General features: G+C 39.4%; 1 protein-coding gene across 1 annotated transcript; it reads left to right on the top strand.

The window, feature by feature from the left end:
* Nucleotides 1-2,016: 2,016 nt before the first annotated feature.
* On the top strand, nucleotides 2,017-25,073 carry tmem242 (transmembrane protein 242; the record flags this gene model as incomplete). The annotated part of the gene is given in 4 exon segments (NM_001016041.2): nucleotides 2,017-2,122; nucleotides 5,946-6,046; nucleotides 14,376-14,513; nucleotides 24,613-25,073. Coding segments are annotated over 4 exon segments (435 nt in total). The 5' UTR covers nucleotides 2,017-2,034.
* Between the last annotated feature and the right edge of the window lie 1,146 nt (nucleotides 25,074-26,219).

Genomic DNA, 26,219 nt, shown 5'->3' with positions numbered 1-26,219 from the left:
GGGCAGGGGCACACAGGGAGCTTGTTGCCTTCAATTAAATCTCGGTTAATGCAGGAGAATAATCTCCCAAAAATGCCTTCCCGCCAGCAATAAAGTTAATCACCGTGGGAAGGCACACGTGTTGTTTTGTTTTTAGAAGTTTCATGAAATGTGTTTCCATTCAGATAAGATAAGATAAGAGATAATATCCCAAAGTTACAAACTTCCTAAACTTGAAAAATGAAGCAACGCGTGTGCCTTCCCACCAGCGATTCACTTTATTGCCAGTGGGAAGGCACATGCGTTGCTTCATTTTTCAAAGTTTTCTGGATCTTGTTCCACTAATGGAGAAAAGATATTTCTCCAAAAGTTACAAAGATACAAATAATCAGTAAAAAATTCTGAAACATAAATATATTGCTATATTAACATGACTTTAATATATCTGATCCATTTGTTATGCGTATTAATGTATATGCACAAGGTCTACAGTGACCTGTAAAATGTATGTGTATAAATAGAGCTTTATGATGTAACATAACTTATTGACTAATGAATAATGTACTTCTTTAGCATAGGAAGTTTGGAACCAAACAATAGTCAAAACCTTATTTCTTATATATAAGGCAGTGTAATGTGATATTTTTTCTGAGCATGTACCCAGGGTTGCAGTGCAGTGTATGTGTCTTTGCAGGTGGAATAGAGGAGTAGGGAAGGTAGCTGTTGTGTCATAGTTGGGGCAATATCCATACAGACCAGTCCATATCTTCTATAGCCGACCTTTAAGTTAAAAAAATAATGCTCAACACAATAGAAAAAGAGAAAAGGAAAAAACAGGAAAATTGTAGGAATTCTGAACCCCCTTGGAGAGTCTATAGTGGAACTATACAAAACTATAACTGGCTGGCAGTGATTGCACTCTGGATAATTTCATGTCCTTACAGGTCATGGAACTCTGAGGTGCCTTTTAATATACTTATTTTTTTTATAATTGGGATACACATTGCGTGTTTTTTCCATGATTTTGCTACACTTATCACCTACAACAACTAATCATTTACTCTCAGCCTGCAGAAAGAGCACTGAGAGGAGAAAATGCTCTGTGTACCCATGCCTTAGACTAGTGTTCCCCAACCAGTGGCTCGGAGGCAACATGTTGCCCCCCAATTTTTGGATGTTGCTCCCCGTGGCCTCAAAGAAGGTGCTTATTTTTGAATTTCTGGTAAGGAGACTAGTTTTGGTTTAGCTCTTATTGGCACCCCAGGAACATTTTTCATGCTTGTGTTGCTCCCCAACACTTTTTTCATTGAAATGTGGCTCACAGGCATAAAAGGTCAGGGATCCCTGCCTTAGACTAAGGTGCTTGTTTGCTAACACTGGAGATAAATATGCAAGAAAAAGAAATTAAATAGGAACAAAAAAAGGCTCAGCAGCAGGACTTCAAACTTTGCAATTTTATTTTATTGAGTTTCCAGGATCTGTGCCTGCATACATCCCGAGGGATCACAGCAGGCATCTGTAAAAAAGGGTATATGCTTAGACAATCCATAAAATAATTACTATGTCAACTTCACAGGCAACTGCAGTTTTAGACAGTTGCCTTAAAATGTGTATGTGGTGTTACCAGCAGTGGTATGCTTGCTTGTCAGACTATTTAAAGTAAATGTTATGCTGGCCTTTGTATTGTTCAGTTCGTTCTGGCTCATGCCCAGAATTAATGGAAACTTTCCATAAGAAATTAATATCCTAAATTTGCTTCCCAACCAAAACTGATGATGAACTTTATTGGGCACTTTGTTTTTTGGGCTGCCCAGGCAGAGCCACACAATTGAAATAGCATGGGGTGAAAAGAAGTTGCTGCATATCCGATACATTAAGACGTTCTCTAAGCTAGAATCATCCACCATTTCAGTCAGAATCGCATCCAGCGCTACACGGAATTGCCTCCCGGAAGCATTTCTTATCAGAAGCAGGAAGAGGCGGAGTTACGTTTGTTTGGGTCATAGAGTGCTGTGTGCACGCTGCCCGCTGTCAGTAACTTTCTGTGCGCTGGTTATGGGGACACAGGGAGCGCTAAACGCACAGAGCCTGGCTAGTGAGACTGGCCCGGGCAGGGCGGGAGAGAAATTGTTTCTTATTAAAGGTAAGGGGATTGTACAGGGGTCAATACATTGCTCTTTCCCTTCCTGCTTACTGGGCACTTTGCAAAGAACCTTTTTTCTGAAGCTTCTGTCCAGCCTGCTTAATCACAAGAGATGTCTTTTGCATACACGTTTATTAAAGTGCACCCCAGAATCCCAATTCATCCGTGTTTTGCGCAGTTTAACTTTTTGCATTTCTTTGCCTGGCAGATTTGTGTTACCTGTAAGTAATTATAACAGAGTCATAACTTGTGTTAGTTTTTTTGTGGAGAAATGTCCCTGCTTTAACTGCTCAGAGGTATAAAGGTGTTGGCAAAAATCTATCACCTGTAGACATTATTTGTTCTAGGGATAGGACTGCTGTCACTAGAAGTGCAGGAGAGGAGCACAGAATTGCACCATATTTTATATATACCGTATTTTCCGGCGTACAAGACGACTGGGCGTATAAGACGACCCCCAACTTTTGCAGTTAAAATCCTCAATCTCCCCCCCGCAGCGTCCTAAAGCTCGTCCTCCCCAACATGCTCCAGTTCCCCCCAACATCCTCCCCCACATACTTCAGCTCCCCCACATACTTCAGCTCCCCCACATACTTCAGCTCCCCCACATACTTCAGCTCCCCCACATACTTCAGCTCCCCCACATACTTCAGCTCCCCCACATACTTCAGCTCCCCCACATCCTCCCCCACATACTTCAGCTTCCCCACATATTTCAGCTCCCCCACATATTTCAGCTCCCCCACATATTTCAGCTCCCCCACATCCTCCCCCACATACTTCAGCTCCCCCACATCCTCCCCCACATACTTCAGCTCCCCCACATACTTCAGCTCCCCCACATACTTCAGCTCCCCCACATACTTCAGCTCCCCCACATACTTCAGCTCCCCCACATACTTCAGCTCCCCCACATACTTCAGCTCCCCCACATACTTCAGCTCCCCCACATACTTCAGCTCCCCCACATACTTCAGTTCCCCCAAGTGTCCTCCACCACCCCTGCTTCATCCAGTTTTGAAGGAACGGCTTTATCCACCACCCCTCACGCTCGTCTGGTGCTTCCTCCGGCTGCTTAGGTTGCGCCCCGTGCGCGCTGACGTGACGCGTATGCATAGGGCGCAACCAATAAAATTAACCGCTGACCCCTTTAAAGCGTTACAGGCTCATTGGTGGTCAGCGGTTAATTTTATTGGTTGCGCCCTGTGCATACGCGTCACGTCAGCGCGTACGGGGCGCAACCAAAGCAGCTGGAGGAAGCAGCAGGCGAGCGGGAGGGGTGGTGGAGGACGCTGGGGGGCCCTGCAAGCAAGTACCCGGCGTATAAGACGACCCCCGACTTTAACCTAATTTTTCTGGGTTAAAAAGTCGTCTTATACGCCGGAAAATACGGTGTATATATATATATATAATGGGGTTGATTCACTAAAGGTCGATAAGCGTTATCGCATGTTTTTTTGCGTTAAAATTGATGTGATAAATAACGGCTGATTCGTCAAAGTAATTTCGCATGCGTTAAATATCGCACTACTGCAATGCGTTAATTTGCGCGTAGAAATAATAATAACGCATGATTCACAAACACATATAAAGCGTTAAACGCGCTAAATATCGCATTAGTCTGTGCGAATATTAACACCTACTTGGGGCAGGCGGCACTTAAAGAAAATTGTGGTTGGTGAGCTTTTGGCAACACAACATGGACTTTGCAGTGGGATGTGTTGGCCCTAGAGTGATGCAGCCTCCAGTTTTCAGGGAAATAGTCATTTTCACAAAAGTAGTGTTATGAACGCAATGGTTACGCGCGTTAAATCGTGCGCTAATATAGCAAGCAGCGGGAATTAACGCAAGAAAAACGCTTATCACGACTTAAATAACGCGTCTAAATTAAAGCAAGTATCCTTTTAGTGAATTGTGCATTAAGTCGCAAAAAATAAGAAGCGATAACATTTTTAACACATGCTATAAATAGCGCTCGTTTTAATGACCTTTAGTGAATCAACCCCAATGTATTTTATTTTTTTACCAGGATCCCTGTTTGTGACCTTTCTAAAATAACAGAACACTAATGAATGATGGAAGGGTTGAATGAGTACAACCAAGACAGACATACAGTTCACTATACAAAGTTTAATCAATACTGTTTTCAATATCATTTTGTATACAGATAAAGACCCATTAGAGATTAGGGTCTAGAAACATAAAGGGGCATATTTATCAAAATGTGTGTTTAGAGCTTAATACATAAAAATTCAAACACATTCTATTCATTCCTATGGGACTTTGAGAAGTGCTTCTCAAAATCCCAAAAGAATGAATACAGTGTGGGTAAGTTTGTATATATTAAGCTCTAAAATCACATTTTAATAAATCTGCCTCTAAAAGTCGAGAACTGAACAGGAGAAAAGTGCTTGGCCTTCAGAAAACTTGATGAGAGTATCTATTTAAATAACCATCAGCAAGAACAATTTTAACTAGCTCCAGGATCCTGAATATATTCACTTCTGTAGTTTATCTTGGGTTTAGAATGACAAGAGTATTTTTGGATTTTGATTGGACTATAAGGAGAAAAACAAATGTATCCACCTATTAACATTATATTAAAATATCAGTTAAAAAGTTTTCTTCACAGCAGAAAAATGTTCTTATAATGAATCACTATAAGACATTATTAAAACCACCCTTGTGAATAAAAATACTTCTTTTGTTCTGCAGCAAATACAAGAAAAACTCAAGATTTGGAAAAAAAAATACTAGCTGACTAATGCTGGTAGATACAGTTGAAATTAAATGTGGATTTATTATCCAGACACACACATCTTTTCAAGAGTGAAAGGCAATAGCTTTGTTAGCACTGTGGGCTGCTAACTAATAAACCAACCCTCGCTGTTTTGTGCTTCTGGTATTTCTCCACTTCTAGTAATAGCAGTAAATATTCTATTAACAGTTATTATTCCTATTGTCAAGGAATCCTCTGTCCTGACTAGAGTTCATATTGCACATTATTTGAATGGTCTATCCACCACTCTATCTATAGCTGTAGGTTTGCAAAATAGAGACATTTATCTTTACCCTGAACATTATCTTTACTGTTCTGATAATTGTTGTAACATTTTAATAATTTTTGATGCTTTAGAACTGTGAGTATTAAAGAGGATGTAAAGGCAAAAAATAATATTGCATGTACTGATTGTAAACCTAAAATGAAGCATATTTGCAATGTGCTTCAATTAGAAATTTTGTACTGTTTCCTTAAAATAACCGAATTTTGTGTAACTGACTTTACTTTTCATCTCTTCTCCCTTGAAGCTGTGTTAGGGTTACCACCTTTCTCTTTAGATATACCCAGATGGGACCAGGGCAGTGACATCAGGAGGTGGGCATGGTGATGTAAGGGGGCATGTCAATGATGTGAAGTGGCGGGATATTACGTAGCAGCCTGTAATTGGCCGTATTTCACATCAATCCGGGGGCAGCCTGGGTTTCAGACATCTGAAAACCCAACAGGCAGTTTGAACCAGGCAGCTCATCTAAAAACCAGGCTGTCTGGTTTAAAACCGGACAGGTGGCAACCCTAAGCTGTGTACAGGAATCCTCCTCCAGCAGGCCAGACTAGAAAGAAAACTGCTCTGGCCGGCCATTAAAGGATTCCTGTACACAGTTTAAGCACAGAATTGGTTATTTTAAAGAAACAGCAAAAATTTTTTAATTTAAGTACATTGCAAATATGCTTCTTTTTAGGTTTACAATCAGTACATGCAATATTGTTTTTTTACTTTTACATCCCCTTTAATTGGCTTTTTGTCATTTTTATTTTTAACAGGTGGGATTTTCCTCGGCATGGTTGCAACTGCAGGAATGCTTGCTGGTTTTGGCACAACACTGTCTCTTGCAAAAAAGAGGAGTCCAAATTGGTTTAATAAGGTCAGAGTTAATACATTTCATATTATGTTTAGAAAAGCAGTATATTACCCTTTGAAATGAAGCTGTTTTGCTGATGTTAATATTTGGTAAATGGCAATTCTGGTATGTACTCAAGCCCTTTGCTTATTAGAGCTAAACTACACAGGAGATTTTGTAGGATAGTGTCTGTCGATAGAATGCGTCATAGTTAGATGGTCTAAAACATAATGACACAAATTAAAAAATCTGTGTAAACTACGTGGAAGCTTTGCCATTTGATACGATGTGTCTTTCAGAAAGGAATGCTGCATGCCGCATCTGCATTCAACTTAAGGTGGCCATACATGGGCCAGTATCAGTCCTTTAGACCAACTGGGCAGCTTATCTGCCCATGTATGGGCACCACCAACAGGCCTCCCTGCCACCCGTATGTATCGGGAGAAGATCTGGTCGCTTGGAACCTCGCCAAACAAGGGGAATTTACATTGTATGGCCACATTTATGGTGTCTGAAAGAATTTTTTTCTCTTATAGATACGATTGTCAGATATAGATGCATTCCATCCGACTTACATTACAGCTATAGGGATAAGGTGTTGTAGGATCCTACAAAACCTCCCCTGTTACATGACAAGATTTTGGGGGTCATATCAAATCTGACCCACAAAATCTGATCAAAATCTGTGTAGTTTAGCTTTTATGTGCGTTGCCAGATTTGGTTGCTTAAAACATATTGAAGTAGGGGCTTAAAGAGGGATCGTGCACAGGGCATTTTGTTGCTCATGGGAAATCACGCTTCTTGTAGGCATCAAGATATCCAAAAATATCTTTGCAGGACACAGGAGTTGGTGAATACAAACCACTTGAATAGTGTAATTTCGCTAAAATGCAGAAGTCTACATTTTCACACTTTACACAATTCAAATGGTTTAGACATGATTCATGTGTGCTGCAGTGAATAGGTAGTTTTGGGGGCAAAATACCCTATGTGCCATTAATTTCTTTATATAAAGCTTACATATATTGCTATGTTTTCAAAGAATGTTCAGCAATTTATATTAGTCTGTGCCTTTGTGAAGCTTGCAGTCTAATTTTTATATCACAAGCAGACCCAGTTTCATGAGGGAACAGTAGGTTAGACTGTGAAACACTCAGAAATGAAATTGACCTAAATATGTTTACTTAGGGGCACATTTACTAAGCAATTCTGAGAAAAAGTTGATTTCTTTTTTACTTATATTTTCGAGGTTTACAAATGGGTTTTTGCCAGTACTCAATTTTTCTGATATTGTTTCTCAAACAATTTGAGTTTTTCTAAAGTAACTCCCATAATTCGTGATTTATTAATCTTTAGTAAACTTTTTTTCTAAAAAAAAAAAAATTTGGCAGGTTTGATCTGTAGAGTCCTATGGAGGGTTAGAATAGTTGAGAAATAGAATAGTCAATGACAGCCTGTCCTTGACACATTTTCAAGGAGAAGTTAATCCCCTCATTGGTTTCTGTTTCACCCAGTTTTAAGAAGAAATGAACCCCCCCATTGTTTCTTTTTTACATATTTTCAAGGGTAAGTTAACCCCATCATTGTTTTCTATTTCACCCAGTAAACATTATTATAAACGAACATCCGTTTAAACTAAAATTTTTTGAGTTTAAACTATACTTTAGGCTCAAAAAATTCAGGACTTTCGAATGTAAACTCAAAATTTTTGTACAATTCAAGCATTGCCGTGCCATTTTATAACTACAACAATGATTGAGTTTAATTTGAATTTATACCATGTCGCGTTTATACGACTTTCAAGGCCAGAAAAAAAACAAATCGGCCCCTATGTACTTTTTAAAATTTACAAAGCATAATATTTTATTATAAAAATTTATTTTCTTAGACATGTGGTATATTTTCCACTGGAATTTTTGTGGTGGAGGAGAAATGCCAGTTCCTGTCTAATGCCACCTAAATCTCTTGTTGTTTACTTTCATTGTCACTACACACACACAGTGGATTTCAGCTGGAAAATGCACACATGCATTTTTGGCCCAAAATCCACTCCCTGGATGCAAGTGATAGAATACACATGAAGAGTTGAAAAATTGCAGCTCTTTAGATGCAACAGAGCCCACAGAGCTCCACTATTCCTTGCATCAGTAAGGAGTAGTGAGTAGTTTGTAATTCTGAATGACCTGCTTCTTGTACTTGTGCATATTTAATCCCACCCAGTGTGTAGGGTGAATTGTGAAAAAGTGCGCCTATCGTCACAGAGGCACCCTGGTGGTAATTCTAGACTGTAGACTTGAGTGTTGTCCCTTTCCGGGTTTTGAGTCAGGCCCTGAGAAATTCTATTTATCTTCCAGTATCTCAACTTTGATATCTCTTACTATTGTATGTTTACTTACTTCATGGCAAAAAATAAAGCATTTTAGGGCATCCTGAGATCTGTCCCACCTTTCTCTGGACACTGTTTGCATGCAAACTATATGTAGCATGTTAGATCTGAAAACTTCATTGAGAAGCTGCATTCGTTCTGGCCCTGCAATAATCCATCTTCCCCCAAATATGATGGTTGGAAATTTCGTCTGTTTTATACTTTACATTCTCTAGACAGTGTAGTGCAGGCATCCTCAAAATACGGCTCCCCAAGGTAATTTACCTGGCCCCTGCTGCGTCCACACGCTTGGCAGCGGGGAGTGGGGGAGCTTGGAGAGGGAGGACAGAGTGGGGGAGCTGGGAGAAAGAGGACAGAACGGGGAGCAGGGAGAGGGGACGCAGGAGCGGGCCATAGTTTGACCCCACATCGGGGAGCAGGCAGCGAGAGTGGGCCGTAGTTTAAGGAATATAGTCCGCCCCCCACCCAACAGTGTGAGGGACTGTAAACTGGTCCCCTGTTTAAAAAGTTTGTGGACTCCTGGTCAGGGCTGTGGAGTCGGTAGATAAATTCTCCGACTCCTCAATTTCTGATACTTCCGACTCCTCTGTTTTTAATATGCTAATGTATTTATACATTCATACAGTTAATGAAAAGCATGCTTCATGGTCACTCAACGTGTTTGTTTATGCACTGTGTGCATTGGGCTTTATTCTTATAGCAGAGAAGTAATTAATTATGACTGTTTGTGAATTGGGACATTTAAACTTGCTTTTTTTTTTTTTTTTTTTTTTTTTATTCCCATTTAAATTTAGTAGGAGTCGGAGTCAGTTCATTTTTTGCCGACTTCGACTCCAACTCCAGGTACCCAAAATTGCCTCCGACTCCTCGACTCCGACTTCAACTCCGACTCCACAGCCCTGCTCCTGGTGTAGTGTTTAAATATTCTGTGCTTGTTATCCTTCCTGGTAATTCCGGAAGGGTACTACCACACCAGGTAGTAGTTTGACTGCTCTGGGAGTGTGGAGATTAGGGCTAGAATATCTGTTGAATCATACTAGAAGAAACAGGCAGGCACATCTGGGATCCCTTTTGCGTCAGTAAAGTTTTCAAAAAAGCAGCTTGAAGCTGCATGACTCCCCAAGCTGATGGTCTGGGGCATGAGCACCTGGACCCACCTAATTAGGGGGTAAGATTCTACTTCAAATACGATGATTCTGTTAGTCTGTGAGATCTATGTATATATGTACTAGAATATCTGTTTCTTTAGGAGATGCAGCATGTGTGAAGGAGAATCCTTTGGGGTCCTGGATATATCATCTTGCGTTCCTCTGCAATCATGGCACTCGATGGGAAACTCTTATTTAAAATGATTTCTGTGGTATAAATAGCTCACTGGGAAGATATGGCTTCCGCAGGTTATATATATTTCTCATATACAAGCTGCAAGTACAGGAAGAAACCTGAATCCCAGGTTTGCATGCAAACTGCAGTGCGTTCACACATTTTTGCCTGACCTACTGCTAGACTGCTGACATTAAGAGATGTTGTAATACATGTTGCTACTCCCTACCTATCTTGAAAATTTAAACTTAAGTAGTTTCTCTGTATAGCAGTCTCCAATAATAATTGGGCTGGAATTGTAAGCTGACCATATCTTTGCGATGCTATTTTTATATCTGCTGTTTAAATTGTTAGGGGTCTGTTAGTGTTTTTTTCTTAAAAAAAAAAAGAGCGCTCATTTAATAGGTGGGACAGCACTGGCCTAGAGTATCAAGGCCTTATCCCTGTGGTTAACATCTTTGAATCTAGCACAGACCACAACTTGCAATGTGATGTGGGAATGGTGCATGTGTATAGTGTTAAACCTCATGCGCTATATACCTATAATAATACACAAGTGCCATGAATATCCTGTAAATTATATCCTTATAATCGGTGCTTAGTGATATAATTTGTCACATGACTCACTGAAACTTGTGTACTATAATAAATAAAGTACCCCCTGTTGTAAAATATGAGGATATTAGTCACCTTGGAGTTCCATGACCTGTATAAAAGCAATTGGCCTTCAACTTCCTGCTTTTATATATAAACTCCTTACAACTTATAATATCGCTATATTTTACAACTGTGTGCAAAGGTATGCACATATAAATAATTACTTAACTGATGCACTGGGTCAGTGCTCCTGTTAGCAGAAAACTGCACTGGTCTGGGGTACTTTTGTGTGAGCAATCATCTTTCTGCTCCTCCTGTCTTTGCGCGGATGTGCATACACAGTACTGCTCATGTGTCGGACCTAGGATTTTAAAGAAAGAAGATGAGGATCGCAATATGAAATGACCGCAGGCACACCCTGTCATGGCTAGCCAGTGCTGTAGTACTGTATTGAGAGAACAGCACCCTTCACAATGTCCATGCACAAACAGAACACATGATGAAGGGGCATGCCCCTGAAACTTTGTGTTTCCTCTTTTAACTACTGTAATAAACCACAGGGGAACATCCCCAGGTAAGTGCTTCTGTGCGTGTGTCCGCACTAGCCCAAGGTATTCAGGTAAGTGATTACAATGTTAGGTAACCCCCGTGATTGAATTTTGTTGGACACACACATTTGTTGATTTTGCCAGTTGATCAGCTTAAAATTGTGTTGAGTATCCATTAAAGCGCAAGATACCTTCATGTCCAGTTAATACTTGTGCTAAATATAATTTGTCTACTTTTTAATATAAAGAAAACTTTGACTTGAACTTGAGCTAAACAGCGAAATCTGATTTTTTTTATGAAAAGAAAAGGCAAAATAATTTTTTTTAGCAAAAAAAGGTGTCTGTATACTACCACTTTATATAATCATCTAATTTGTATATTTCATATTATGTTAAATTCAGTCTTTTCAGAATGGCTATTATAGGAATATATTGCATGTGTTTTAGCTGTACAAAGACTTCTAGAATTCTAACAATGAGCTCCTTCTTTCTAAATATTCATGTTGGCAAATTCCTTACCAATATAGCAGTATTAATTCCCGGAGGCCTGTTTGAAGGTTGTGTAATTGTAATCATATGATAAAGCAGTCAGTGCTGTTTCCCAGTAACTTTTGACCTTTCTTTGCTATTTTTTGCTTTACACTATCACTTGGAAACAGTTTCATTTTTGGCAAAACCAAGACCATGCTTTATACCAGGTATTAAAATGCAAAATAAAGGGAATTGCAAGGATAGAAGAGGAACAAAATGGTTGTTTATTGCTGGGTATCTGCCCCTTTCTGGAGCCTGTAGTTAATGTGGGTAGAATGATGTGACCATAGGCAGAGGTATTGTAACATATCTCATTTCATGGAGACCTTTAGACATGACAGGACAGGAGTAGTGTAATTGTAGTCTGTCTTGGCCCTGGTCTTTTGGAATAAGAGATTTTGTTTTTCAACAACATATACTGCTCATCTGTTAGTGCCACCCCCTCCAACAGTCACAGCTTCCTCTCTAATTATGACCCTGCTTCTTCTGCTGAATAAACTGAGATGTTTTGACTTGGAAGTTCACAAGCAGTTCGCACTAGAAATAGGGCTTATTCATTGTAAAAACCAAGACTTCTTTTAAATTAAGCCTTCTACAAGGGTAACTAATTTGGAGATTGTTACAGTGAGTGCCTGGATTGCCAGGTATTGCAACCTAATGGTTGTAGGCAAGCAATTAATAGCAACTAGCCGCTAACCAGTGTGTCACCTGGAATTCCCTTACTGCATTTCTGAAGGCAATACCATAGCTGGCTGTATCCATAAGAGGACATAGATAATTTCTCAGTATTTAATGTATTTCAAGTCTTCTAGTAACTGAATAGTTGGCAATTTGTTGATCACCTAGAGTACTAAAAAAACCCCAACCCCAGATGAGACTGTTGCCACTTACCAGCCCTCAGCAACAGAATAAATAACAATTAACACCTTGTCGAGGGCTAGCGATTAGCATGCTTCTTTTAATTGGAATCATTAATATAAGGGAATGGAAAGCAGTATAACTGTGTGCATATGATGTATTTCACATACAGAAGAAAATTTCTTTAGATAATGCTGTGGCTCTCCACCGATTAGTAAGCATGGCAGTGCTGTGCCATTGCTAAGTGTGTAACCCTTATTTGGCTGATAAAGTCAAATTGTGCTTCAGCAGGATGGGCCTTCGCTATATGGAAGATGCTTATGGAGGGTGTTGTATGACTGCATCTCCCGCTGCCACTGTGTAGTGCAAAGCTCAGATAAATAATGGAATTGATGCCAGGAGCTCTTGTGAAACAACTGATAACTATTTATTGTCCAAGACAAAGCATATAAGTGCAGGATTAAGATACTCGCACTCCTATGAGGTAGACAGGCATTCAGCAGTACAATGGATGGTAATGCAGATTAAGCAGTTGAAGTATGGTGTCCACTGGTTTATCCCTTCTCATAAAGAGGTTGGGCAGGGAAAGACAACCAACAGAGTGACAGGAGACAAGTCCACCGGTTTATCCCTTCTCATCAAGAGGCTGGGCAGGGTTAAAGACTGGCCTAATCCCTGGCACTTCTGTGTCCCTAAGACTTTCTTACTTTCCTAGAAAGTGCTTTAAGTTGATCTAACCTGTTCTAGCTTTTCCTCGTTCACGGGGTCCCTGTCCCCGACTTCCCTAAGGGTAATTGTCCACTTAGGACCTAACACTTCTGGGCTGGTGTGGATCCCAGGCTTCAAGGAGCATCCACACAGATCAAATGCTGCAGACCAAGAAGAAAGATCCACCCCTTTCCTAACACTATATTAAAGTGTGGTAAGGTGTCGTCTAGCATTGGGCCAATAATAAGGCATATGTAAATACCAACTAGATACATTAAGCCTTGCCTAGTCACAAGGAGAAAAGGAAAGGTAGAGTTTAAAGCCATAGGGGCACATTAACTCTATGGTTCCCTACATAAGCATCACTATGGCTCCATTCTGCTTTGCCACTACTGCAGAGTGCTATTACTCTCCGCTAGAAGAGCCATTTTAAATACTAGAAAATAGCTTTTCGCCTTCCTGGTAACTGGCTGCTCACTGCCACCTGAAGCAAGTTTCTCACCTTGGCTTGTGGCAGGAGGGGCCCTTTTATTATATGATCACGGGCTAATTTGGCTAAGCATGGGTAAAGATTTTTTCAGTTGGTGATCTCACTAAATGAGGGATCCCCAACCCGCATTAATGCATCAGCCACATTTAAAAAAAAAAAGTTGGGAAGAAAGACAAGCATGAAAAATGTACCTGGGTGCCCCCAAAAAGGTCTGTGATTGGGTATTTAGTAGTCCATATTTGGACTGGCAGCCTACTGCTGGGTTTTTATGCAACCAAAATTTGCCATGAATTAAAAAATAAGCACCTGCTTTAATACCACTGGGAGTGATAAGGAATACATTCTGTGTGTGCAGATTTACCCACAGGCCCCCCTGACTCGGATGCATTCTGTTCTCAAGCTAGCCTTAGTTACCTCAACTATAGCCTTGAAGACAGAACCACCAATTTGGCAAAGACCTTGTTTTCTGTGCTGTGAATAAATATTTCTATGTGCGCAAACTGGTAACGCCTGTGCTCATACATTTTTTTTTATAACATATGCTACTGCCTCAAAGTCTAGTAGGCAAATAATCTCCCCAAAATGGCTTTCCATCAGTAATAAAGTAAATCACCAGTGGAAAGTTGCACAAAGCTTGCTGCAGGAGGAAACTTTGTGGATGCTGAGATTTAACTGCGGGCATCTAATCTCCCTCTGGGCCATCAGCCTAAAATGAAGGCCAATTTCAAGTTGTCTCAGAACTGTCACTGTACACAATACTATAATCCAAAGGTGAACTTCCCTTTCATGAAACTAAGTTATGTATACATAATTTTAATTGTAAATGGTACATTAACCAGTCCCTTATACAAACAGAGCCGTACCAGTATTCTAGTTTATTAATAGTTAACATTTTTTACCTTCTATTTCCAGGGTGTCGCTGCAACAGCTACGTTGCCAGAAAGTGGCTCTTCACTTGCTCTGCGAGCTTTGGGATGGGGGTCTCTTTATGCTTGGTGCGGTGTGGGATTAATCAGTTTTGCAGTATGGAAAGCACTTGGAGTGCACAGTGTAAGTAGCCTATTATTTTAAAATGTATACCTATTGTTACCAGCATCTAACATAATATATGTTGCTTATAAATTTCCATGGTTTATACAGGTATGGGACCTGTTATTCAAAATAATTTAAAACACCCAGTAGGATTGGTTTTCCTTTAATAAGGATTAATTATATTTTAGTTGGTATCAAGTACAACATACTGCATTATTATTATAGAGAAAAAGAAATCTTTTTTAAAAACTAAAATATGATTCAAATGATTCAATCTCTATGGGAGATGGCATTCCCATATTTCCAAGCTTTCTGGATAACAGGTTTCTGGTTAAGGGATGGCATACCTACATTCTCTGAATAAAAAGTCCACCTGTGGGATAGTGTGCGGGACGGTATGAAACTGGGGGGGACCCACGGGTCGGATGGATTCAGGTTAGCATCTACACGTTTCACAAGTATTAGACTGGTACAGACTGAACTTTACCATCTTCCCAGTATAAAACAGAAAAGTCCAATTGGTGCTGTATTTGTGGTCTAATTGTTTGACTAACTATGATATAATTAATCCATATTGGTAGCAAAATAACCCTATTAGGTTTACTTAATGTTTACTTAATGTTTACATGTTTTTTTTTTTTTTTTTTAAAGACCAAATTACAGAAAGATCCCTTATACAGGAACCCCAGCATCCACATAAGTGCCACCTAGAACACTGCAGAAAGCTTTACCATACCTGTGTAAAGAGCCCTAGAAGCTCCCTCCGTGTTCATAGCTGTATTTACATAGACCTTTCTGATAATAGTGCACACAAAACAAGAATGTAAATTTAACAGAAGGTTCAGTAAAAATGTTATGGAAATATGTCAGCCCAAGTATTTGGAAATTGAAGAGATATAATGCAACTTCTGACTTATTGTATAGTGGAAACAGGCACTTGTAATAACTAGGGATGCACTGAATCCAGGATTCAGTTCGGTATTTTGCCAGGATTCGGGCGAATCCACAGTCCTTGCCAAATCGAATCCTAAAAATCATGTGACTTTTTGTCACGTAAACATAGAAGTTGAAAATGTAACCTTTCCAGAGCCTAATTAGCTTATGCTAATTAAGATTTGGTTCAATATTCGCCCAAATCCTTTACAAAGGATTCAGGGGTTCGGCCGAATCCGAAAAAGTGGATTTGGTGCATCCCTAGCAATAACATTAAAATTGCTTGACTTACATTTTACCAGTAAGTGTAAGGGTCCCTTGGTGTATAGTTGACCCTGAAAACTGAGTTTATATTACAATAAATTAGAGTTTATTCTTTGGATCTACCAAGAGGACAAAACTATGCAGAGATGCAGTACTTTCTTGCTCATCTCATACTCGCCTGCTAATATAATTATAGACCTATTAAGACCTATTATCTAGAATTATTGGGGCCAGCAGTTTTCCAAATTTTTTGCCTTTCTCTAATGCGGTGCTATACTGCTTAAGGCGTTTCAATGGGACATTAAAGGTGACCTGTCACCCTGACATAAAAAGCTGTATATTAAAAATAATTTTCAAATTAAACATGAAACCCAAATTCCTTTTTTATTTACACATCCATACCCATTTTAAAGGCATTTAAAAATCCCAGCTGTCAATCATATATTGCCTGCCCCGCAGAGGAGTTTCCATTCAGCACTTCCTAAATGTCACTACACTCCTCACTTTTCCGCTCCCTCCTAACCATCTAATTGTGTAGCCAGTGCATGGGTATGGGCATCAGGCCCCACATTTTTGCACATAAGATTTTGACAGGATGCAAAGCTTTCCTTAATAACATAGTTTACAAAATGGCACCTGCCTGCTGTGATTGTGAATTCCAAGACTGAAGGAAACAAGATTTAAATAATTCATATTGTTCAAGTAAAGTTTATTTTGCTTGACAAACGCAATAGAAAACAATTGGAATTGTTTCTTTGAGTGACAGGTCCCCTATAAATTCAGTGACGCACAGGGTGTTTGGTCTTCTGCAGGAAATCACCTCTCCCTTGGGTCTTAAAATGCTTTACCCAAAAATGCTTTTGCTTTTTGGAACCACTGCGTAAGCCACTTTTAGCAATCTCTGTGAAAATGACGCCAAAGCACCTTGTGTGTCGTTGTCATATTTTGGAACTTTCTGGAAGATGGGTTTCCAGGTAATAGATCCAGTTCCTGTTAGCAGGATAAGTATAACAATAGGCAGAGAGTCTTTAAATGAACTTGCAATTAAATTACCCAGCTGATTCATTATAATATATGATATACTCTGCTACCCCCATTGCTGTGAAAAGCCCAGGCCCAGAAGATACTTAATCACTTCTAAATTGTCTTCATTAATGGTAACTGACAAACCGTTGCATTCATAAAAAACACAACAGAAATCCTGCAGTAGTTCAAGGTGACCATCTCAGGGTTAATCAAGCATGGCTGAAGGATGAGGAAATAAAATTTCCAACGTAATCACTGTAGAAGTCACGCTGTTCTTTCAGAGGGAGGCAGTTCTCTGGATGTTAAATTAAAGATGCGTGTTCAAGAGGTGGTCAGCTGACACATGACTTAAATTTCATCTCACACACTATTTGTCTAGAGCCATTTAAAGATCATCAAAAAAAAAGGGGGTGAGCAAATCTGTCCATTTTGCTTTGTCAAAAAAATTACAAAACTGCTAAAAAACTCGCAAAATGCAGGCACTGTATGACTGCAGTAGCGGTTTTGCGAAAACCGTGCCAGAAACCGTGCCTGGCAAAAACATTCGCTTATAACTTGTAACTATTTGCTATTACTATACTATACTTACTATTAAGTCTGAAGGACTTGAATAAGCAGCTTAAATTTACCCATGTATGGTCACCTTAGGGAGCTGTACCTCTGAGCATAGTTACATAGGGTTAAAAAAAGACCAGCAAGAGTCCATCAAGTTCAACCCTTCCAAGTAAACCCAGCACGCACAAACCTATACTGACTTATCTATACATTCACATACATAAATTATACATACCAACATCAATCCTAACTGTAGATATTAGTATCACAACAGCCTTGGATATTATGCTTGCTCAAGAACTCATCCAGGCCCCTCTTAAAGCCATTAACAGAATCTGCCATTACAACATCACTAGGAAGGGCATTGCACAGCCTCACTGCCCTCACCGTGAAAAACCACCTACGCTGCTTATTATTATTATTATTATTAACATTTGCATTTGTTAAAGCGCCAACATATTCCACAGCGCTGTACAATAAGTAGGTTTCATACATTGGACATACAGAGTAACATATAAAGCAATCAATAACCGATACAAGAGGTGAATAGAGCCCTGCCCACACAAGGATGATCCGTTCCTCTAATCTAAAGAGGTGGCCTCTGGTGCGCTGATCATTTTTATGGGAAAAAAACACCCCCTATCTGCCTATAATCCCCTCTAATGTACTTGTACAGAGTAATCATGTCCCCTTGCAAGCGCCTTTTTTTCCAGAGAAAACAACCCCAAACTTGACAGTCTAACCTCATAGCTTAAATCTTCCATCCTCCATACCAGTTTAGTGGCGCGTCTCTCCACTCTCTCCAGCTCATTAATATCCTTCTTAAGGACTGGAGCCCAAAACTGCACTGCATACTCAAGGTGAGGCCTTACCAGGGACCTATAAAGGGGCAAAATTATGTTTTCGTCCCTTAAGTCACTGAATGACACTGCCTAGAATTAGACAACTTATCTACAAAAACCCCCAGATCCTTCTTCATTAAGGATCCCCCCAACAAACTACCATTTAGTAGGTAGCTCGCGTTTATATTATTTCTACCAAAGTACATAACTGTCATTTTTTAGAAATCATCTTACTACATCATTCTGCTTTTCTTTTAAATGTATTATACTTTTATTAAATGGAAGAAGTTTTGTAGTTTTATAAAAGAAGGCCCTGTTTACTGCAAAAATGCTCCCTGGAGCAAATATTTGTAGATGTATACATGTTTACTTGTTTTTGATTTATGAGAAACTGCATGACTTATTTGTTTTTATTTTATCATCACATGTGTAACCAGCACTTAGCTGCAGATGTTGGGGCTTTTTCTTAAAGGAAAAGTAAAGCTTAACAAAAAAATTAGGGAAGCAAGCATACATCTTATTACAGCCCTTTTGCAGTAAAGATTTGTGCCTCACATGCTCTTAAGAGCTTTGAGACTAGCACACATTATGCAGTATGTATGCAATAAAAAATTCACCACCATTATTAACCTTTTCCCAACCACATTTCTTTCCATTCTTAGTCTAGACCGGAGCCCTTTTGTATCAGCCATGGTCCCCATACTTTCTAAAAGTAACCGTGTGTGCTTCAGTTTTTTGGCTGAGGGCCTTTTTTTTACCCCATCTGGTACATAAGCATAATTTTTCTGGCATATACCTTTCATTCTTTCTTTCTCTTTTGTATCTTCATACCTTAAGTCTACTACCGGTAAGAAATTAATAAAACATTAATCAAACCCAATAGGATTATTTTACATCCAGTAAGGATTAATTATATCTTAGTTGGGATCAAATACAAAGCGCTGTTTTACTTTTACAGTGAGAAAGGAAATCAATTTTAAAAATCCTGAATTATTTGATTAAAATGGGGTCTATGGGAGACAGGCCTTCCGTAATTCGGAGCTTTCTGGATATCGGGTTTCTAGATAAGGGATCCCATACCTGTGTAGGAATATGATTTTCAGTTTCATCTGTAGCATATAATTAGTACATTTGGGTCATAATCTTAAACAGGAGTATTTCTATATATACAGTCTGACCTCTTTTCAGGCTATAGCTAGTTGCTGAGAAGTAGTTTACATTCAGATAAGTCAAAGCATTGTTAGGGTTCTGATATCTCCACTGGGCATACCGTCCTCAGAAACAATCTTGCTGAGATGTCATCTTGTGTTTGCTATAAATTTTAAGGCTCCTTTGTCCCCCTGGGGTTACTAAAAACAATTGCTATATCTGAAAGCAGAATATACAGAGCTAATTTAAATTTTGCGGATAAGAATATAAAATTAAAATTGAGGTTTTAATTGAACAGTCAATATAGTGTGGATCAGGCTCAATAAGCAGGGAAGACTTAGGGCTCATAAAAGGTTTTTTTTTTTATGCATTTGAAGCACATTTAAGATGCAGGTTTGAGCACGCACAAGTAAATAGATTCGCTAATTGTTTCCATTATATTGGGCGTGGATGCACTCACGAACGTTAAGAGTTGCATTTTTCTGCACTTGCGTTTCATTTTTTTAGTCACAACATGCTGCATTTTCTGCCACTTGACATGCATTCATAATTCAGTAAAATAGAGGGTTGCATTTGGAACTGACAAAAACGCACTTGGCTGCATTTAAAAAAACACATATAAAAGCATTTTGCGCTCAGCATGCGTTTAACACATTAAAAAATGCTTGTGAGTGTGAGCCCTTAGACACAGCTCTGCACTTTCCCTGAATAGTATTTCTAATTATTGAGTTAATTAAGCTGATTATTAACACGAACCCTAGTTCTGATTTGGTACCTTTGGATGCAGTACTACTGTCTTTGCTCTTGCTGATGGTTTTGCAGGAATTGAATCAGTTCTTCCAATTTTCTTCCACATCTGCTAAATTCACACACATTTTTACCAATAATCAGCATTTATTTATATAGCGCCAACAAATAACATGACATTTCACAAATTTAAACAAATGGAGAGACAAAACAACCTCTCTGTAAGTGAATGGTCCAACATAGGAGGGCAAACTCCTCAGGACAAGACTCCGCAGTCTAGCTACACTTCAAGGAAAAAAGACACTGTTTTGAGGACAGTAACGTGTATATTTTGGACCAAGAGGACAGATAGTTTGAAAGAGGTGTAAAAGAGGCCATTTATGCCAGCCTGGAAAAACTATCTCTGAAAAGAGGAGGGGGCCTGCCACACCGCTTGTCATCAACATACAATGCCACTTTGAAATCCTTACAGCAGTTTCACAATAGTTCACACTTTGTGTATTTTGAAGGATTGACAACTGCATCAATAAGAATCATGGTACCATTGTGACTGGATCATACCTTTTTACACCTGTCCGTATCAGTCAACACCTAACTGAGTAAGTTCAATGGAACCATTATGATTGGATGCCTGTAACTGTACTACCCTCAAGGGTTTAATTGCCGGGGAATTTCCAACCAGTCATTTGAACTGAAGAAGCCACTCGGATGAGTGAAAGTTTTTAAGAAAACTCTGAAAAGTCCAGTTGCTTTACACTTTAAAATGGGGGTCACTTTTATCTTTAAAATGGGGGTCACTGACCCCGGCAGCCAAAGAACTATTGCTCTGTGAGGCTACTATTGCTCTGTGAGTCCCTCTCCTATTCATATTCACGTTTCTCATTCAGTCCCCTGCATGGTCACCAAGGTAAACAGGACCCTAGTAACCAGATAGCAGCTGAAGTTTAAACATGAGAGGTGCAAAAGAAAAAGCTAAATAACCGGTAAAACAACAAAAAATTAAAAGTGAAGACCAGTGGTAAATTGTCTCAGACTGTCTTACACATAAGTGTATGGTTTTAACCCTGCTCCTTTATGTACCTAAAATATAGTCCCAGGGCAAACTTGGAATTCCACTGCCCATTCTGTCAATGTGTGTTTACAGTTAAACTGCATGAATTCCATAGGGAGACACACATGGGCAGCAGCCGATTGTTTGACTTCAAATCCCCCAGCATCAAAGCATCCTTTGAAGTAAAGTAGAAACACATTACATTCCAGTATATGGTATGTGAATTGCAGCCATACAGATAGTTATAAAGTATGTTTTATATATCCACTGACGCCACTGATATTTTCAGTTCAGGTAAAACCCCTTTCAGTGTTGCCTGTATGTTTACAGTTTAGTGGAAGATGTATATTCTCTCCTTTGGATATTTGGAATTTTTCAGCTGAATGTTATCCAGGTTTTCTGTGAGCTCTAATGATTTATATAGACAGCCCAAGAGAGCAAATAACTGCTCCACTCACATCTGACCAATTAAAGGGATAACTAGGGGCAGCTGTGTAAATATACTATTAACCAAGCAGTGCAGAGTTTGAGCCAGCACTTCCTTTAATAAATCTCACTCTATTAGGCTTTCCAAAGAACTGCTTATGTGAGATATATTTATCATTTTCTACTAAGCTCCTCCTGTGATAAAACATGCTTAGAATGATGCTTTAAGGTGAAGGAAAGGCTAAATCACTAGGGGGTGCCAAAAGCTTGGCACCCCCATAGGAGATAACCAGGCGAGCGATTCTCTTCCTTCTCCTTCCTTTCACAGCTATCCCAGGGCCTGCACTTGCGCAGCTGAGCCAAAAAGACTGATTTTTTTTTTTCTCGTGAAGACCAAAGGCAGAAGAGGATCGCTCGCTTGCGTATACCCTGGCTGGTGCTGTTTTCTTCTAACAGGAGCACCAGACGGGGGTTTTCAGATAAGTGATTACAGTCACTAGGGGTGGGGGGGGGTGCCTAACACTTTGGCACTCCCCAGTGACTAACTTTCCTTCTTCCTTTTAAAGATACTTTTTATCTTTATTTTTACTTTTACTCTTATTTTTTTAGTTTTGGGGCCAGTACTCTGCAGTTTGATAATTCATTAAAATACCGTCATGTTCCTTTATTTGATAAGAATATAATATGTAGCACCAAAATTAGGGAAGCACCGAATCCAGGATTTGGGATTTGGCCAAGATTCAGCCTTTTTTAGCTGGATTATAAAATGTAGCATCTTTAAGCTTGAAGAAGAGTTGTAATACTTAAAATTGTTACTTACTCAGCCAAATGTATCACCTAACCATATATTTTTGGCATCTTTTCAATGGCTAGCACAGTATAACACTTTACTGTTATAGGTTCAAAGGAGACATATCATATACAAATTAAGCCTGTACCAGTGAATTACACTCCTCTAGATATAGAACAACGGCTCTCAGTACACTGCACTATAAGATAGGAACCAATCAGCAGCTAGGCTGACCTGAAAGGGAACTGAAGCCTGTCTTTGCTTGTGTGAGTGCAAGGCTTGATTGGCTCTCCCCTCCTACTGTGCTTCTGGCAGGGACCGTCAGGACACGCCCACCCTTCATTTGAAACAGGGACCGAGAACTGATAGGATCCATAGGAAGCTCCAGTAAAGGGGCAATTTTTACAGATTGGGTTAATTTTTAGCCAAAAGTGAAACCAGCACCATATATTATTCATAATTGCCTACAAAATTAGGGTCTTTTCCATTTATCCAATATGTCTCCTTTTAGTAGAAAACAGTACTCCTGTCTATGGAAGGACTGTGCCACCCCAAGCCTAGCATAAGTAACAGAATTGCCTCTCCAGTTCAGACTGCTGAATCCTGGTTTGAAGTGTGTGGGAGTTAGTACTGCAGGGTTGGGGGTCTGATATAGATGCAGCTTTGTCAAAATTTTAAGAGCGGGATGCTTCATTACAAGCGATCCTGACATGTTTCTCTACATGAACAAAAAAGGGATCACTTGTCAGAATCTGGAATCCTAGGAGCTACAACATGGAGCCAACAACTTCTCCTGCATAAACTATAAGAAAAGGAAAAGTTTTACTGACAACTATACAATTTTAAGGGTGTGACCATGAAATTTATACAGTTCAGACCAGGGGCTTTTTGGCCCCTGATGCCGTCCCCTGGGGGGTCCGCATGGCTAATGCAGAAGAGAGCACAGTATATTTCTCTGCACTAAATTTCAGTGTTTACATTTTTTTGGTAACTTCAGGGGTGCTGCTGTCTGAGGCACGTGTGCTGGAAGTCTGAGGCGAGTTCCTCAGCTCTCCTCATTGCAGTAGCGCTCCTGGTTCAGACTAGAAATCCTCTGCACTCCACCAGATATCAATCAAGGAAATTAAGACATTCTGTACATAAAGCTACTAAAAATACTCTTCCCTTCAGACAAAACAGGGATTGTTTGCTATACTGTATATTGCCAATGGGATGACTTTGATGTAGTGTTCCAGCTTGAATCCATTGCAAAATATGGAAACACAATCTCTGTTTTGTTTAATGGGGAGGGCATTTTTTGTATCATAATATACTTAATATATTAATATAAGAAAGTTCACAGGATGTGTTGGATTCCCTATTTGTGCTTCAGAATGAATTGGGCAGCAATAAACTTTTTTCTCACAATGATCAAATGGCATCAAAATTTTGCGTGCCAGTAGCTGTCAGATGCAGTTATGTAAGCAGTAAGCAGCCTGATATGCCTAGCTATGTGTGCCATCTTCACACAACGCCTGTGCCTGCGGTCTGACAGCACTTCCCATAGGCATTTTAAGGTAAACCCTGAAGGACTTTAAAGGCAGCCCTAAACAATTCTTCGTTTCCGCTTTAAAATTAAGTAGAGCAGGGTTTTCAGTAAGGGTATAATATTTGCTATTATAAAAACTGCAATGGGATAGTTGTCTTTCAGCAAGATATTTACTATACACACGAAAAGCTATATCCACATAATGTCTGATGAAAAAATACACTCTGTGATTCATTTCTATGCTTAATGTTACATTGTGAGGTGGGAAAGCTTGTAAGCCCATAACCTTCACTCTTCCGGTCTTAATGGATGTTCAGCTTATCGCTGCAGCTCTTAGGTTGAAAATACGTCAGGCCTGTGGAGAAAGCCCAATATGTTGCATTACAGACTGCCCATACTTGCTTTTTAGTCCTATTCCATCTGGCTGACTGTGTTCTTCTTATAGCAGCTACGTGCACCCCCTCACATGTGAATTTACTTATAAATGAAAGAAGAATCATCTGTTTGAATTCCAAATATTTCTGACATTTTCTAAATGGTGCCACTAATTTTACTAAGTCCATTTTAGGATCTCTATGTAATGGAATAAGATTAGCTGGTTTCCAGCTTTTTTTTTTGTGTTGCTCCCCAGCAAACAAAAGAATACAGATGTGAATTCCATATCATTGTTACTTTCATCAGTCTTTCTGGCAGAACTGGGGTATTATTTGATAAAAGCACACAGATGCCTATGTTTTTATGTATATATAATTGTATTTCCACCATTAATCTGCATTATTGATTTTGTATTAATTGTCTATCCTCAGCTTAAAGAATTCAGAGAGAAAATGCAAAGCATATTTCCATCTGTGTCTAAAGGCCCAGAGCAGGCTACTTCTGACTTTAGCTTTGAAGATATTTTGAAATCCAAGTGATTCCTGCAACTCCTGGAACGCTAACCCCAAAGAGGACTTTGCTTCATCTGTAACAAAGTGTCAGAGAATGAATGGTACAGAGGAGGCAAATGTTGTGTCTTGTCAGATACAGAATTTGGAATATGCACCTATATTAGGTAACTGTTGTCTCTTAGCATCAAGGCGTCTGCTATAACTTGGTTTCTGTTTTCTAAATACGGCATTTCTATTTTGGGTCTAATAAATATATATATAATTTTTTTTTTTTTTTTATTAAAACCCAATATAAAAAAGTACATTATACATTTTAATTTTGCTTGTGTTCTGCTTCCAATAAGAACTGTATAAATGGTACAATAGTATGAAAATATGTAGCACTGCAGCTGGTGAATCATGATTTAACATAGGCAGCAGAATGCTCAGTCTGCCATTGCCCTAAAGCTTGCAACTAGGGTTGGCATATCTGGTTTTCACCTGGACCAGTTTTTGGAAGGGCTGTATGGGTGAAAACTGCCTGTCCGTATTTCCAAATTAGGGAAATACAGACTGGACTCTGAAGTACTGTCCAAGAGCTATGATGCAGCAATTGGAGATTAGCTAATCCCTGCACCATAGCCCAGCCCCTGACATCACCGACACACCTTTTAAAATATCACTGTCCCACCCCTGACATCACTGACCCGCCCTGAAATGTCACCACCCTCCCGTCCAGACTTATGGTATTAGCACAGTAGCTCTTTATAAATACAAATATACATATGTAGGAGCCAGTGGGATAAGTGATCAGACTACATAGGAATGGGAAGTGGTCCCTGTAGTTTACTTTTGCATCAGTGATATCCTGTATACTGCAATAAAAAGCATCAGACAATAGGATTTCATGTAACACAATCACACAACTGTTTTTCTGTTTGGTAGTGTGTCCCACTCAAAGTTATATGGTCAGGGATGTTGCTTGGGGAAAAAAAAGGCTTCTTGGGTCCAAAACTCTTCTTAAATAATTTATTTCTTGTGGTTATAAACCAAAAAGATTTCTGAGGTGCTATGATTGTAAGTATAATGCAAAAATAATGTTGTGCTGATCTCCTGTTAAAAAACAAAGGGGCTTGGCATTAAGTGTTGAAAATCCAAGTTTGTCAATGACCACACTATCACTTGTTTTTGTTTTTTATTTTCCATTTGTCAGTGTCTAATGTGTCACTGTCTGATAATAAAAAGGCTAGTCTAGGCATTCCATACCACCAGAAATCCCAATTTTAAGTATAGAGCTGCAGCTCCATTGTATAAAAAGCAGAAGACTTTCTTAGCACTTTTTGAAATCCCAATTAATCCTATCAAGACATGGCTAATGTTTCGCAGTACTCTGCAATTAGTCATAGACGTACACACTCTTATTTTAGGCTGATCAGAATAAAATGACTTTCTCAATCCTCCCTAGAAAGTATAGGTACCAGAGGGCAACACCACAAGCTAGTGGGACTTTTCTTGCAAAGCGTGCAACTATGAGTCGGCAGGACATC

Source organism: Xenopus tropicalis, chromosome 5 (assembly GCF_000004195.4).
Source record: "Xenopus tropicalis strain Nigerian chromosome 5, UCB_Xtro_10.0, whole genome shotgun sequence".
Lineage (NCBI taxonomy): Eukaryota > Metazoa > Chordata > Amphibia > Anura > Pipidae > Xenopus > Xenopus tropicalis.
Note: the sequence above shows the minus strand (reverse complement) of the source record. Positions and strands in the feature narration are given on the sequence as shown.